Here is a 17,425-nt window from a genome sequence, read left to right as displayed (position 1 = left end):
GTCTGCCTTTGACTCAGGTCCTGATCCCAGGGTCCTGGGATCAAGTCCCACATCAGGCTCCCCGCAGGCAGCCTGCTTCTCCCTCTGCCTATGTCTCTGTGTCTCTCATGAATAAATAAATAAATGAATTTTAAAAAAATCTCCTCCATTCCAGGCAGAAGTATTACTGGATTCCTTCAGCCTGCCCAACTGCCTTCTCTAATAATTATGCTTCCTCAGGACCACTTTCTCTGGTCCAAGTTTCAGCTCCTTCTGTACTCTTTTAAAGTGGTATTAAAAGAACCTTAAAATGTTTTACATCTTCCTGAATAACGTCTAATGGCGGGGTCAGGAGTCTGGACAGTATCTTAATTTGGATTTCCCTTTTAAGAAGCCGCTGAAACAATGATTTGGGTGAATGGAGCATATTTAGGATGTGGCCCCAGAGGCGCATTGAAAGAATGAGGAGGGCTCCGTGCATGAAGAGAGCCAGGGAAGGGCTGGTGAGCAGCCTGCTTGGGGGCTGTGTGCTCTGGCTGGCACTGCTGCAAAATCGCCCTGGACACCGGACTGTGGGTGTCAGGAGTTGGGATGGGCACAGGGGCTCTGCCTCTCAAGGTCGGGGTCCTGGCCTGGAAAGTTTCAAAGGCCCAGATGCCTCCACAGCTAGAGCTGGAATCACCTGGAGGTTTCTTCATTCGCAGCTGGTGGTCAGTGCTAGCTGTCAGATGGCACCTCGGCCGGGCTCAGGAGAGCACCTACATGTAGCCTCTTCACACAACCTGAACCTCCTCCCAGCACAACAGCCTCAGGACAGACAGACTCCTTACAAGGTCGAACAGGGCCCCAGAACAAAGGTCCCAGAGAACAAGGCCAAGCAGCCTCTACTCTTCTAAGCTAACCTCAGAAGTCACACAGTCACATTGTGTTGGTTACAGGCCAAGGGATGACCCTGCCCTGATTTAAGGGGAAGAGGAAAAATCGAGTTTAGTTCTCAACTGAAGTGTGTCAAAGCATTTCCAGCACCTTTTCTAAAAACAAAAACCGGGCAGCCCAGGTGGCTCAGCGGTTTAGCGCCACCTTCAGCCCTGGCGTGTGATCCTGGAGGCCCAGGATCGAGTCCCACATCGGGCGGGCTCCCTGCATGGAGCCTGCTTCTCCCACTGCCTGTGTCTCTGCCTCTCTCTCTCTCCCTCCCATGAATAAATAAATAAAATCTTAAAAAAATAATAAAAACAAAAACCAAAAAAAATTGTCACAGTCTGGGCAACCATCTTCCCTCTCGACTAGAAGAATCAAAGGGAGGCAAAATATGAATTAACAAGCAATTACAATATAATTCACAGATAATTACAATATAATATAACATACAGGTGATAAGAAACAGGTAGGTACAAGGTTTAATAGGATCACAGAGGAGTGGCCCTTAGCTTGGTCATGGGTTCAGAGACGATGGATTAGTGTCAATCAGATGAAAGTAGGGAGGAGATTTCAAGTAGGAGGAATAAAAGCAGCCGCTTGGTGTGTGCAGCTTGATAAAGTGGAATGTGGGGAGTGGCAGGTGAAAGTGGAAACGGAAGGTCGTGAGAAGTCTTGAATGTCATATTAACAGGTAGGGACTTTATTTTTAGGCAATGGAGAGTCATTAAGAGTCCTCGTAAGCATCTAGAGCAAAGATTATGAAAGCCTGAATGGGATATAGCTGGAGCTAAATAGTAGGAGGTGGGTTTGAGAAATATTTAGAAAGTATTTAGAAAGACTGGGGGATTAATTGGGTGTGTGGAGTGTAGGTTTACCACCAGATTCCAACCCTGGATGCCTGGCGGCATGCTGGTTCCAGTGAGAGGAGGAATTGTGTGGGATAAATTGGTTAGGGAGGAGATGGTGAAGATGAGACCCCTGTGCATCCAGGTGCATGTACGTGGCCATGGTCGTGTGCATGTCTGAGTTTCAACTTGGGATAGAAGGCAGGGCAGGAGTATCAATTTGGGAACCATCAGCAAATAGGAAAAGAAAGAAAAAGTCTAAGAAAAATACATGGAAAAGACAGCAGCTTTTTTTTTTTTTGACTCCAAGAATGTAGATGTTGCTAATAACTTGAAGTAGTGCATATGTGATCACCTCAATTTTCTTGATGATGAAGGCAAAGTTACCTTTTTGGGAGAAGGTGGAGCCCAAATACTGAGAACAATTTTTAAAAGAAAGAGAAAAAACAAATATGTATCCTAACATAGGAAAAGAGTTTTTTCTCTGTTGGTACTGTGCAAGTCTTTGTAATTGTTCCTGATGTTAGCATGCCCTCTACTTGTACTCAGAAATTCTAACCCCAAGTCCCATTCACTAAACAGGCAAAAACATTGCTGAAAAATGTGGTAGGGTCATACTCTGTACAATCTCTGTATAATCTTCGGTACCCTCACCATGATTTCAGCTCCTTCTGATTCACATGCAAATTGAAGAATCACTAAACAAGAAAATCGTTAACCACCTTCAAATTTAAGCCTTCACAAATGGAACCGTCTATAATGAGATGAAAAGAGGTTCTTTTTTCGTGTTTCCCTTGGTGTTTAGTATTCGTTGTTCAAAAACATCTCAACAATCCGTGTTTGTGTGTTAGTATGAGTTTCCAGCAGATGATAGATACCAGGCCTCCTCTGTAAATCTTGCTTACTTTTCCTAAGTCTGATCACAAAGAATTCAAAGTATTGATGCCCTAGGACAGATGTTTGTCCAAGAGGAATTGGGAGGGGAACAGAACGTGTTTGAAGACCAAGAGGACAAGAAGAACAAGCCTTTCCTTCACATGAGCATGTGCTTACCTTAATAGATACTAACAGTATAATTACTGTCATGTCATGCACAAGTTTGGAGTTTTTGCTTTTGGTTTTGTTTTGTTTTGTTTTGTTTTACCTGTGAAAGGGCTTCCCCTAGTTAAGAGTTGGAAAACCACTGGTTTAGATAATCCTAATCCACGGATAATCCCCACATCTTCTCTTCAATGGCTCCAATTGCCTTCCCCAAGAAAGCTCCCATCAGAGCTCCTAAGGGTGAGCCAAATGGACAGATCTGAGCTTTGCCCCTCTTAATGAAGCATAGCAAATGACCAAAAGGCAAGCTGCTGAAAGAGAAATGAAAGGAACCCAGGGTCTGGATATTCCAAACTAGCTAATTGGCCCCTGAAAGATAGTGAGCAGTGTGCGAATACCTCTGACTTCCTAACAGCTCAGCAGGACCTCCTTGGAAGAATCCAGCACCAACTGGGGGGTCGTGGCAGAAGGGAGATTCTCAACTGGCATCCTTTGTCCCTGCTGAAAGGACTGAAAGCCCCTCTTCACAGTGTCATTTTGCCATTTAGAGGACTTGGGGGTAAGGGAAAAAAGATAGAAAGGGAAAAGCTTTTACATTTTCTCTATTACGTTCCTACAGATGTCTACCAAAATATTAATTTTCAAGATCTCTTCCTTTTATGGTCTTGCATTTGATCCTGATCTAGAATAAGAAAACATACAACAGGGTGTGATGAGCTTGGAAACCAGAAACCAAGGAAAGAGAAAAACGTGAGCCAAATCAGGTCGAGAGTTTTAGCCTAGGAAAACTTGTATTTTCTGTGATATGGCCTTCTGCACATTCACACCAAAAGTGTTTACAGTGAATATTTGCATAATAATATTCTCCTAAGTGGCCTTTCCTGCACTCTTAATTGAAAGTACTTCTCACTTCTTTGGATAATTTGTAAGCATCTGCTTTTGTGTCAGGCGAAGAGAAATTCAGAGTGTGCATACAAGGATAATATAAATCCATAATTTGACCTCTCAGAGCCCCCTTATGGAGGGATAATATCTCTCAACTGAACGTCCAGTCTGTGCAAGAATAACAGAGAAGAGCCCTGCATCTTTTCTCCTTAATCTCCCTAGGTGCCTCCCTCTCTCATACATTTACTTCCCTTTTTCTTTGGCCTTTTCTACTCTCTCTCTCTCTCTCTCTCTCTCTCTCAGCCTCTGCAGCCTCATTAGAAGCAAGAGCCTAAGGACACCTGGGTGGCTCAGTGATTGAGCGTCTGCCTTCAGCTCTGGTCATGATTCCAGGGTCCTGGGATCGAGTCCTGCATCAAACTCCCCAGAGAAAGCCTGCTTCTCCCTCTGCCTATGTCTCTGCCTCTCTCTCTCTCTCTCTGTGTCTCTCATGAATAAATAAATAAAATCTTAAAAAAAAATAAAAAAGAAACAAGAGCCTAATACTATCCAAAACAATTTATAATTTAATGCTTCACATGCCAAACCGCACTTCCCGGCTGACCGTGAGACAGTGTGACACACACAAATAGCCCAATCTGTGCTGGTAACACATAATTCCAGGAAAGGTTCAGATTTTACACATTTACGGGTTTCCCCATTCAGCACAAAGATATTTTCAAATTAATTAAAGATATTTTCAAATTTCAAAGATAATTTCAAAGATATTTCAAATTATTAATTAAAGATATTTTCAAATTTCAAATTTCAAATTTTCAAATTGTTTGAAAAAAATAATGGTCATCAATAACTTGGTTATCCAAAGTACCTTTAAAAAAACACACAAACAAGTTCACCCAGTGATTGTTGTATCCTTTTCCCCTACCAAAATTGAAAACATCTTAAGGAAAGGTAAATGAATGAGTCCATGTGACCATCGCATGACAAAGATAATGGTCATTTTTATGTCCCTTTGAACCGTACCTTCAAATCTGATTAAGCTTCTTACTGGCTCTAAAGCCTCTAAGTCTAAAAGGAGGACATCCTATGGGAGAAGAGCAAGTCCAGTCTAGTAAACAGCACAGAGGGTGCACTGGTCTCCAGAGACATCACTTGAAGCAAAACTTCCATAGTAGGCTGAAGTCTGTTCCTTTGGAAGTTTCCATAAAGGGCTGAGAAAAAAAAAAAAAAAGTCTCCCTAATCTTGTTCCCATGCATTTACTGTTCATTTGAAAATGAAGATTATTTATGTTTAGGGGGCACTACGGCCCCTTAGATGGCTCTCCAGAGGCAGAGGGCCGAAGGGATGCACTAATGTTTATCACTGGCACCCACACAAGCATCGCAGAAATGCAAGCTCCTTGGCTTGCCTCCCAAACTCTGCGTTCTCTCTGACTGACTTCAAGCCACTTTGTAAATGGTGTTGTTGTTTGAGGAGAACATTTCTCTCTGGGTTACAGTTCTACAGGAGTTGATATTTTAACACTGGAAAACTTCCCATTTCTAGTACTTGCCTTCATTGGATTCCCCTTTGAAGTAGGAGAACATGGCCCAGGCCTGAGATTACACATCAGGGTTGGTTCTCTCTTGAGGTTTGTGCCCATGCACGAGTGTGAATGTGCGTCTGAGCTGGTCAGCCGTTTTGTTGGATGCTCAGCGTGTGGTATAATGCTGGCCAGGATCCTGGATTCAGTCCCTGAACATTCCACACTGAAGAAGGCTGCTCCGCAGCTATAGATCCAACTTGTATCCCCAAATGATATCAAACCATTTGGCAATTACATACCTGTGGTCAGTCAGAGAAGATGGAGTGACGGACCCCAGTCTGGTCTTGTCCTGCCTGTTCCGGTTGTATAACCCAACATCGACACCTGGCTTTGGCTGTCTTGGATTTGCCCCTGTTCCACATACAGCTATAGCAACTCTATCTTTGTGCCTGTGCCTGCACAGCATCCCAGGACTGGAACATTCACCCCGGTCTTCACCACTGATTTGATACTATGTGATGTGATGTGATGTGATGTGATATTAGGAAGCCTCCCAGCTGGTTGCAGATAACTCTTATAGTTGTTTCTTCACGGTGAGCACTAGATAAAACATTTGCAAGTTGCTCTTGTAGACTAGAGATATAAAGCCTATCACTCCAGATAGATAACACCCAAAATCCTCCTGCCGGACCTCCTTGTTATATAAAGCAAGAAAGAAAAACCAAGCGGTTATATATTCAGAAACTGATTTTCAGATCACACCACATTGCCTGGTTTTGTTTTGACTTTTTGAGTAGACTGTGCTCTGAAGGCAGGGACCTCTCTTCATGTAATTATACATCCCCTACCACTCAGCAAAGTGCAATGCACACATGAGGCTCAGCTGATGCCTTGCTCAGCTTTTGATTATTCTAAAGTAAGTACATGCCCCTCCTGAAAGTACACCTCAAAGTGCACGTACATCACTGGGGAGGAATGACTTTTATGCGCTTCCTGGGAATTAGGCTGATTCCCTTTGCTAACTGTGTAACCCAGGGCCTTAAGTGGGCAGGATATGCCCAACTCCGGGCTCCAAGCCAAGAGGATACCTAGGAACTTAAGTCCAGCTTGTTCTCAGGTCTCTGAGCCCTGGGTGGGGGAGACAGTTCCACCTGAAGAAGGGAAGCCTTTTTCTAATTTGTTAAATGGTGCTGATACTCACCAAGCCACAAACCTATGGGGCAGCGTCTCCTAAGAGGGCACCTTTCCCCAATTTATGGTTTTGTGTGGGTTAGCAAAGTATCAAGTATAACATAGGGAGAGGAAGAGTGATCAAATTTGTTTAATGAGCTGAGAGATTTCAGCTTTCTATTATCACAAAGTCTATATAGATTTCTTTTTCAGATTTCCTTTAAAAATATAAAATCATACATCTATCCACCAACTTGAATGCCTGTGTTAACATGTATATTTATACACATACACACACGTACACACATACACACAGAACTTGATGTGGGGTAAAAATGAAGATAAATACAGACCTAAATGTTTAAGAGCACAGAGATGCCCAATATTTATTAACTTATGCTAAAGGATGTCAGAATGATATGTTTTTGCTGTTTATTATTCCTTCATTTATTCACTTATTCTTTCAATAGATGTATTAGGTTCATACTATTTAAAAATAATCAGGGATCCCTGGGTGGCGCAGTGGTTTGGCGCCTGCCTTTGGCCCAGGGCTCGATCCTGGAGACGCGGGATCGAATCCCACGTCGGGCTCCCGGTGCATGGAGCCTGCTTCTCCCTCTGCCTGTGTCTCTGCGCCTCTCTCTCTCTCTCTCTGGGACTATCATAAATAAATAAAAATTTAAAAAAAAAAATTAAAAATAATCAATTAAAACCTATGAAGAGACATGTAGCTTTATATACTCCACTCTGGAGACACAGCAAACATTTCTCCATGTGGTCAGAAGTCCAATGAAATGCTGGGGAGCTGGATCAGAGGAAAGTTTTGTTCTCTCCTTGTGTAATGGATGTGAGTCTAGCCCTGGATCATTGTATGTGGTTGCTGATCCCTGATCAGCAGAACTCTTGAAGCCATATAAGGACTGCTATATAAGAATAATTTTTGTATAATCATAAAAGACTATGGCTGGAAGGGACCTTGTAGTCTCCTAAACATCAGTCTCTTCATTTCAAGAGAGAAAATTTAAATCTGAAAACGTGCAATGATTTGTACTTTATTTCTTGTTTGAGGAATATCAAATTATTTCGGAAACAACCATGTCTCCTCTTTTCCTCTGAATCTTAGAAACCAGAAACATCTACCATAGCTTTATTTTAACAGCACTTAGCATTTCACCTGGGTAAGAAGTAAATCCTTTTAGATAGAGATAATCTCATAATACTGATCTCAAGTGGCATTGATTTCAAGAAGCTCATAATAAAAAGGGATAATCATTGCACTGCCCCCAATTTATAAGTATCCCTAATTTATTCTTTTGGTTCCATCCATCTCCAAAGCAAGTACAATAAGATTTACTTGTCTCAGAGTTGTAACAGGAAGACTGTTAGAGTTTAATAGTTTTTTTTAAAGGGATCCAAGAATCTATGGTTTGATATACTCCAACGAATTACTATTTTTCTTTTGTTCACTGTTGACATGATTGTAGGCAATTTCCTGTGGAAATGAGTAAAGCAACTGTATGACAAGGTTGACAGGCTAATTCGTGGGTTCAAGATTTTAAGTTTTAATTCTGTTTTTGACATCACTTTACAAAGAGCAGGAGATAGAATCTTGTAATCATATCTCCCATTAGTTGGGATAACTAAACAAGAAGGCCATTCGCTGATGTCAGTCAACTCAAACTAAGATTGTTATAAAGGATTGATCTAATAAATGTAATCCTTGAAATTTACAGAAAATCAAGATAATCTGTAACAGTAAGTGTTGGAAAAAATGGATGAGATTTAAAGAACGTACATTCAAAGAAAGTTTGATACGCCTTGATCTTGCAACATTTTACTGGAGATACTGCCTTTGACATTTTTTTAGTTCTTTCTTATATTTTACATAGTTTCAAATGTTTTGTGTTCACAGAATATATTTTTGATTTACTACAAATAAATTATTCAGAATTTCAAAAATGGGTTCCACATTAATTTAGAAAATGGGTAATAATCTTAATTGCATGAGTTTTTTTTTTTAATTTCACTTTACCTTTTACTGCTTCTTCCTTCCTCCTACCATTAAGGTTTTGTATAATAAGCCCCAAAAGTTCTAATCTTCAAACAATCCTTCTGAAGACTGTCAGCTATTTATAGTTCTTTCTTCTCTATTTTACTTTAATGGATGCTTTTAAAGCTGTTAGAAATTAAAGGTCGGTGAGGCTGAGGGTGTATGTGGCAATTTGTCCAAATTAACTTATTACTGTGGCCTGGTGGGTGATGATGAGCCATCTGGCTCCATTTCTTAGGAAATGTTCTCCTTGAAAGTGATTTCTGGGAGCAGGTTTAATTTACCTTTCATCTAAACAAAACCTTTAGGTATCCTGTGGATTAAACCTGTGGATTAATTATTTTTAAATTTTAGTTTAGGGGGACCTGTCCTTCAGTATCTTATCTATCTATTTTTACCACACAAGAAAATTGACACAAATTAGCCCCAGGATAGCTATTTTTATATGTGGATTTAGAACAATACACTAAAGAAATTTGTCATTCTGTGAAAATGAAAAATGATAAAAATTAGAGATACTGAATATGCAAAATTTTTAACCTTACATCTTGAGAATTCAATGTGTCCTCTCTCGATTTTTCTTCTATATCCCTCATGGAAAAAGGAACTGCTTGAGACCCAGCTTTAACCTATCTCATTTTGCAAATGTAAATAAGGTAGTATCATCCTTGCCCCGTTGAATGGCAGTCCACAATCAAAAAGACATTAGATACTTCATTTCATCTGTAAAATTGGAATGAAAGATAAAGTACACCTGTTCCTTTTACTGCCGCATTATTAAGTGGGCATCCCTATAAAAATGCAAGAAAACTCAGCATGCTTCCATTATTAAATTATTGGGTACAACTCTATCACAGTAAAATGACAAGAAGATAACAGCCTTTGTAAATTAATTGGCTATTGATGAAATGTATTATATGCTTCTATACAACTTACTTACATGCTTTAAACTACTGGTTTTTCTTTGGGGAAACTTCTGACAGATATGATGCGGCAAATGTTAAAAGTATACAAATTATACCATTTTCAAAATGGTTCTTTTTATTGCTATAAATTTGTGAACTTTACCTGTTGAAATTAATATATCATAGTAATGGGCACTTTTAGTAGGACATGTACAATAATTACATATTGTCCTACTCATATAGTACAAATGAGTCCTGAAAGGGAGCTTGCTGTAGGCCAGTATTGAGCATGGGGTTTGTAGTAAATAAGAGTTGAGTTCAAATTCTGTCTATGCAGTTCAATAGCTGGGTGACTTGGCAAAGCACTTAACTTTCCTGAATGTCAGTTTTGTTGTTCATTTCAAAAATAGGCATAATAATATCTCACTTATAGCATGATAATGGTGTTTAAAGGAGACAACTCAGATAAACCACTGGCTGCTGTAGCTGGAACTCAGCTTACACTCTGGAAATGAGCTTTCCCTTCTCTCTACTTTTCTGAAGAAAGCAGAATAAGAACAAGACTTCACAGACAAGACTTGTCAAGGCCCCAGTATTCAGTCTTGTCTGTCTATACCTTTACTAAGGAGCTCAAAATATCTTCTGTTTTGCCTTCTTTTCAAATACTTTATTTACAAATCAGTTGCTTTGATTTTGGATTTAAGACCAATGTTTCTTAGCCAAGATTCCATGCCAAAGCAACCCCCACTACCCCAACCTCCGCCCAAATTCAACTTTTCAGCAGTCGTGTGCTTTATCTTGTTTGGTGTGGCTTCAAAAAATAATCCATACAACTCACCAGTGTTCATTTGACAAATGTCACTGACATGCACCATTGTTTTATTTTAAGTGGAGCCTAAGGCAGATCTTTAGAGGAGAAACCAAGCAAAGGTGTTGTACCACTTAACCGATACTATCCTGGATAGTCTCCTTTGCTCTAAGATGGTAGCACTAAGAAAAAATTCTCTTCATTTTTAATACTGTTTTTGGATTTCCAAGTGTATGGAACTTTTCTTCATAAGCTAAGTGTGTTTGTCTTAAATTAACAATGTAGCTAAAATATAAGTAACAAGTCTGATTTCAGGATGCTAATTAGAATTGGACTTGGATGCTTATGCAAATGGTAGGTGGACTTGAAATAGACCTGCATTACCCAGCTACAAGCTAAATGTTTTACTGGAACCTGCATTTGTTTTCAGTTGATGGATGAGGGACCAGTATCTAGTTTAGAGTTAACCACTCATTGTTTTTTGAAGACAAATAAAAAATGAAAATATGAAAAATAACCACAGGAATGCCTGAGTGGCTCAGTGGTTGAGCATCTGCCTTCAGCTAAGGACAGGATCCCGATCCCGGGGAGACCCGGATGGAGTCCCACATCAGGCTCCCTACTGGAAGCCTGCTTCTCCCTCTGCCTGTGTCTCTGCCTCTCTCTGTGTCTGTCATGAATAAATAAATAAAATCTTTAAAAAAATAAGAAAAATAACTACAGCATGATCCAAGGTTTTACACTGACTTGAATATATCCCCATTATTCTAAAAATAATAAAGAAAGGAAACAGTACTTATTACAGCTTATGAGTACATGAAACTTCTGAAGCATTCGGTGTTATCATGTTAGCCTCAGCAAGAGATGGTCAACAATAGAATTCATCTCCCTGCAACAAGATCCTCAATTCCAGACTCTTACTCTGAGGATTTATGGTATATGAAGGTTTTATTTATTTAATACCAAACAGCCGGATGAAAATGAATAAGTCAGGCATATCCAAGTATTAAAACATTGTATTGACAAGATATCCAGAGGACAGACCAAATTATGCCACTTTCATTAATGTGCTTAAATATTTTATTGAAACTGAAGCAATGTGATAAATGATGAGGTACATATTGAGTATGAGATTATAGGACCTTTATTTGAAATTCCTATGGAGTACATTCTTGTCCTATGCAATTTTCCCATATAGAATATACTCTGTGATCCAAATAAAGTATTACAAATGATATTCAGTCTTTAAAATATCTTGGTTATTTGAGAAAAAAATTAACTATTAGGAAAAAATAAATTATATTTAAATGTACTGAAATTTCTCTCAGATAAAAATAAGAGTATCTGTCTGAAATGAGGCTAAAAATCGCCATGGACTATAAACAAATATAGGGGGATCTCTGGGTGGCTCACCAGTTTAGCACCTGCCTTTGGCCCAGGATGTGATCCTGGAGTCCTTGTTTTGCTTATAATGCCATTATTTTTCCCAAAATAGTGTTGCTTCTTCTGAGAAAGCAAACAAATAAAAAGAACCAGTAAATGAAAGATCTTTATTTTCTTTATATTAAAAAAAAAGTTTTACCTATCACGAAGGAGACAATGTAATGAGATAAATAGTTATTTCTAAGAATTTTGTTTAATACAATATGATATTTTAGGCATGAACTAAGTTGTACTTGCATTTAAAGCTCCAAAAATGATGAAGTAGACATAACTCGCTTAAAATTGCCAAGGCAACATTAATGTCACTTGAAACAAATATGGGTAGTGGGGGGCAGCTTTTTAGCCATGGCTTTCCTCACACACTAAGACTCTAGTTAAATCATCAGGTTGGAATAGGAAAGAAATAAAAATGACTACATATTTACTTTGTGTTGTATGGCTAATGAAATCCCATCCCAGCCTCAGCATTGACTGGTCCAGGACTATCTATATTCCCCCACTCTTTCCTCTCATTATACTATTTTGTCTCTAACCCCATAGTAAGGCTGCTGTAGATCAACGGCTGAGTGAAATGGGGCCACCTCTTTTTTTAGGAGAATAGCTGCCACCACACTGACTAAAGAACTAAGGACCCAAGGAGGGCCACTGTGAAATCTAAGTGAACAAAAGTAAACAGTGGGTTAAATTGGATGGGCCAGATTTACAGGGATTCTTGGGTTATTTGTTTTCTGCAGACACCAACAGTTGGACATAGAAATCTATATTTAAAGATTTATTTATTTATTTATTCATGAGAGACACAGAGAGAGAGAAAGAGAGGTAGAGACACAGGCAGAGGGAGATGCAGACTCCATGCAGGGAGCCTGACATGGACTCGATCCCGGGTCTCCAGGATCACGCCCTGAACTGAAGGCAGTGCTAAACCGCTGAGCCACTGGGTCGACCCTAGAAATCTATATTTAAAAAAAAAAAATCTGCAAAGTTTCCCTTTGTAAAGAAAATACAACTCAGCATATCTACATATTTAAAAAAATTACAGTTCATTATTCATCCTCCTGTAGAGAGCTTTCAAGGTGAAGTTCAAAAATTTTATTTGCAACCAATTATAGGACAAGATATTTTAAAGTAATTGGAGCACAGTGATGTGGTCAGTAAAGTATGTTGTGTGACCTTGGACAAGTCCTATCTCATCTCCTCATCTGTTAAATAAGAGGTTGGGCCAGGTTACTTCTGCTGTATCTCCCTGTGCTATCAACCTTTGGCTGGAAGTGTACTAGATTATAAAGAATTGTGGGCCAATAAAACTGAAAGAAACTTCCAACTCTTTGCTTATCTCTGTTTTTTAAATTTTCTACAAGAAAAACAGATTCCTTTTATAAATTAGGAAGTCATAACTGATCTGTATTCCTTATTTTTAATATTTAAAATATACAGAAATAGAAATCTTAGAGATCATCTCCTTTAATAAATGAGGTCACAGAAAAGGAGGAAGGTTGAGAAATTTGCCCAAACATACAGTCGTCAATGATGAATCCAGGATCCTGACCAAATTCCATTGACTCCCAGGCTAGCGCTCTTTGGTGATACATGGGAAGCATTAAACATGAAATGGCAGTCATCTCTATCAGTTAACAGGGATAAAAACCCTCCCTTGATTTTTTTCATCTTCCTATCAGTATTTAAAAGACAGGGAGGACTTAGCAATAAAACCAAGAATTTAGAGGACTTGAAGGTCAGGCACTGATTTGTAAAGTATACAAGTTCTGCAAAGGCTAGCCCCACTTTGGGCCTAGCAAAGTGGCAAGGGCCCATACCCTTAGGCATGGATTCCTTCAAAAAGTAATCCTGAAAATGCTGTGCTGTATCTGGATTGAAGCCACCTTGACATACACTCCATTTAGGCGGCCAATCTCCCCTCAGCTCTCCAAGTGCTAACACCAAAAAAAGGAGTGGCATCAGGTCTCCTAGCTGCTTTGCAACCAAATCTTGCTTTACAGTTTACTTTTAAAATTCCCAGTATCTTAAGACAAACAGACGATGACTTTTAAGTTTAAAAAAAAAAATGCACTAAACTAAGTTTTCTTAAACTAAGAAAAGCAGATTGCTGCAGGAGTCTAATTAGGATTTCTAAGGTGTCCTTCACTCGTGGCTGTGACCCTTTCTGGCATGCTCTCTGTTCACACCAGCGAAGATTGAATATCATATTTTTGAAGATATCCTATAATCACTATTTACTGGCTGGGAGTGCAAGAAATGGTTTATTGGCTAGTATTAGTTAAACATCAAAGTCCTTTCTTAGAAAGCAGTGCTGTTTCCCGCCTGTTTGGTGTGCATGAAATCAGTGAACCTAATAAAGCAAGGAGGGCTCATTAGGAAGAGCAACAAAGTTTCCAGTGTCCTTTATGACCGTGCAGCCACCACAGAAAAGATCAAAGCCCCCGTCAGTGGTGTCTGTACATCTGTTTTCTTTTTATCCAACGTGTTATTTGGTTAGTTGTTTGACAACATCAAAGCTTTTGGCCATTAGGTTCTTTGGTCCACATGGGACCGAATTTATTTTACTAATCCATCTGGTCTAAGATATAAACGTTCCTAATAAGTGCAGGTCAGCAGTGAGTGAAATGAACACTTTCGGTATTTATCATTAGTTTTCAGGGGACAAGTTCTCTTTACCAGTCTGGAGATGGACAGCCTCTTAACTCATGCATCTTGTGAAATTAACCGTTTTCCTTTAAGGAAATGTCATGTAAACTTTAGAATCCAGGAAAAAGAATTATCTCTCATTCTCTTGCCTTTTCTCTCTCATTCTCTCATTCTTTCAAGATACACATATATAATTCACCCATTTAAAGTGTACAATTTAATACTTTTTATGTATTCAAAGTTGTGAAATTTTAGAACATTTTATCATTACCAAAAGAAACCTTGTTATGACATCAACACACTGTACACCTTAAACATGTGCAATGTTATGAGTCAATTATTCCTAAATAAAACTGAGGGAAAAGAGAGAAGGAGAAAAAGAAAAAGAAAGAAAAAGAAAGAAAGAAAGAAAGAAAGAAAGAAAGAAAGAAAGAAAGAAAGAAAGAAAGAAAGAAAGAAAGAAAGAAAGAAAGAAAGAAAGAAGAAAGAAAAAAGAAAGGAGGGAGGGAGGGAGGAAGGAAGGAAGGAAGGAAGGAAGGAAGGAAGGAAGGAAGGAAGGAAGGAAGAAGAAGAAGAAAGAAAGAAAGAAAGAAAGAAAGAAAGAAAGAAAGAAAGAGAAAGAAAAACTAACTGCACCCATTTTCCTTTTCCCCCCAAATTTCCCTCACCTCCACTCCTTGGCAACCACTAATCTATTTTCAGCTTCTATGGATTTGCCCATTTTGAATATTTCTTATAAATAAAACTATCCAGTATGTGGTCCTTTATGACTGGTTTCTTTCACTTAATATTATGTTTTCAAAGTTCATAGTGTCATAGCATGTGTCAGTACTTTATTTCTTTTTATTGCCAAACAATATTCAATTATATATATATATATATATATATATATATATATATATATATATATACACACACACACACACACACACACACCCCACATTTGATTTACTAATTCATCTGTTGATGGACGTTTGGGTTGTTTCTCCTTTTTGGCTATTATTATTAATGCTGCTATGAATATTCATGTACAAGTTGTTGTGTGTACATAACTTTTCATTTCTGTTGAGTATATACTAAGGGGTGGAATTGCTGGGTCATATGTACAGTAGCTCTGTTTAATCTTTTAAGGAACTGCCAAGCTGTTTTCCAAAGCAACACCATCATTTTTCATTCTTGCCAGCAATGTGATGAGAGTTCCAATTCCTTCACATCCTCACCATCCTCACCAATGCTTGTTACTGTCTGTCTTTTTTTTTTTATATATATATAGCCATCCTAGTGGGTACTGAGTGGTATCCTTTTGTGGTTTTGATTTGTATTTCCCATTCTATATGCATGACTAATGCTGTTGAGCATCTTATCTGTGCTTATTGGCTATTTATATGTCTTCCCTGAAAAAGTGTCCAGATCATTTGCTTATTTTTTAATTGGGTTGTCTTTTTATTATTGAATTTGAGTCCTTCATGTATTCTATATACAAATCCTTTATCAAGTACATAATATCTCTCTTTTTAATTTTATCTAAATGCTTTCTGGGAATTGTGCATTTCCTGTTTATTTGAATAGGAGACTCCTTAAAAAGGAATCATGAGTCACAATAGAGGAAATAAAGTCTATTTCAGAATCCTCCTCTTGCCATACAAAATCAAAGAGGAAAAAAAAAACTAATAGTAATACTAGAACAAGAACTTAGTAAGTTACCGTGGCCATTTCAGTGTTGTAACAATAATGATTCATGTTTGTATACACAATTAGAGTTTACAAAGTACCATGATATACATAACCTGTTGTAATCAGCTCTGTGAAATATTACAGTTATCTCATTTACTAATAAAGAAAAAACAGGAAGGGAAAAGGGTGGAGACATTTAGTAAAGTATTTTGTCACACTTAAGACTAAGTTCAGCCTAAACACCAGCTACATAAATGCCAAAATATTCAGGCCAAAGTTCACTAAATGAAATAGAAAAACTATCAAAGCAGTTGTGCACGTAATTTTATTTTACAATTTATCCACATTTCCAAGTGATATCTGAATATGAGATGAGAAGTAAAACAGCTGCCTATGTCATGATAAATTAGCCATAGTTATAATTACAAGATATGAAACACCCGAAAAACTTGAACTTTTATCATGTCTTGCAACACCTAGGTCTTTTACCCTGACAGTATGCACTGATGTTGGGGAATGCAGTACAACCACACATGCTGTATCTTAAGTTTTTATCTAACAGTGATACATATACTCTCAAGAATAGTACACACTACAATGCAGTTAACTTACTGTGTGACTTTAGGTAATCCACGCTTCTCCCAGCTTTTTCTTCATCATCTAGGAAATCCACTAAGATTCCTATTCCTGGGCTGTCTGGCCTGAAGGTTTCTGCTGCGTGATCTCTGAGATGATATGGACTGGCGCCTAAATACAAGGGGGAAGGGGCATAAGAAAAGATGTGACCTGCTGGTATCTGAGTAGGAGAAAGGTAGCAATAATGACATGGTGTTACAGGTCTTGTTGACTGGTCACTGTGTGAGGCTCTATGTAGAAGTAGGATGAATTGTTTTTATTAATATTTTTGCTAAAGCAAGCAGACAATACAGATTAAGTGCAGTTGGCAGTCCTGTCCCCATCCCCCCTTGACTCTACAGAGTAGTAATGAACTATTTCATTCGTGCCCAGTTTTTTGCCACATTTATAATGGAAATGACCACCTCACAGTATTAATCCACAGAGTCCTAGTTTAGTCTTATACCCAGGACTGATTCAAACTCCTTGAAAGAGGCTTAGAAATAATCAAGTCTATACCCAGAACAATCTACTAAAGTAGACCAGGATCCTTCCTCAGATCAAAGCCCAAGCATTTTCCAGGGTTCCCAAGGCTCCAGAGTCAAGAGAGACTCAAAGTTATAGTAGTGGCAGAAAATCAAATAGCTTCCATCCACAGAGAGAAAAATACCCTCTGAAATGAGACAGGTCCCATGTCTGATAATAAAGCATATTGTATATATAGACTTTCCTAGAAAATCTAGGTCCTATATTGCCATATTTTTGTGACTTCCAAGAGATGCCATTAGCATCTTCCCCAAAGGACAGACTAGAGGCTTGGGAAGCAAAGGTCATACTTCCAGAATTTAAGTTCTGAGCTTGACCATGCAACCGGACTATGCAGTCAACTGTGGGAAAGATTAGCTACTCTCTGAGTCAAT

At 38.6% G+C, this 17,425-nt stretch overlaps 1 protein-coding gene across 11 annotated transcripts in view; it reads left to right on the top strand.

Moving 5' to 3' along the window:
- Positions 1-17,425, top strand: part of DLC1 (DLC1 Rho GTPase activating protein) — a 493,459-nt gene that overhangs the window by 350,349 nt on the left and 125,685 nt on the right. The window contains exon 6 of one of the 11 annotated variants that reach the window (XM_025476073.3): positions 3,975-4,896. The exons of the other annotated variants lie outside the window; for them this stretch is intronic. Coding sequence (XP_025331858.1) covers positions 3,975-4,006 — 32 coding nt within the window. The 3' untranslated portion in view covers positions 4,007-4,896. Of the gene's footprint in view, positions 1-3,974; positions 4,897-17,425 lie in introns of those variants that run through there. 11 annotated transcript variants of the gene reach the window in all.

This window comes from Canis lupus, chromosome 16, assembly GCF_003254725.2.
Source record: "Canis lupus dingo isolate Sandy chromosome 16, ASM325472v2, whole genome shotgun sequence".
NCBI classification, from domain to species: domain Eukaryota; kingdom Metazoa; phylum Chordata; class Mammalia; order Carnivora; family Canidae; genus Canis; species Canis lupus.
The sequence above is the reverse complement of the archived record's forward strand: the minus strand, read 5'-3'. Positions and strand labels throughout refer to the sequence as shown.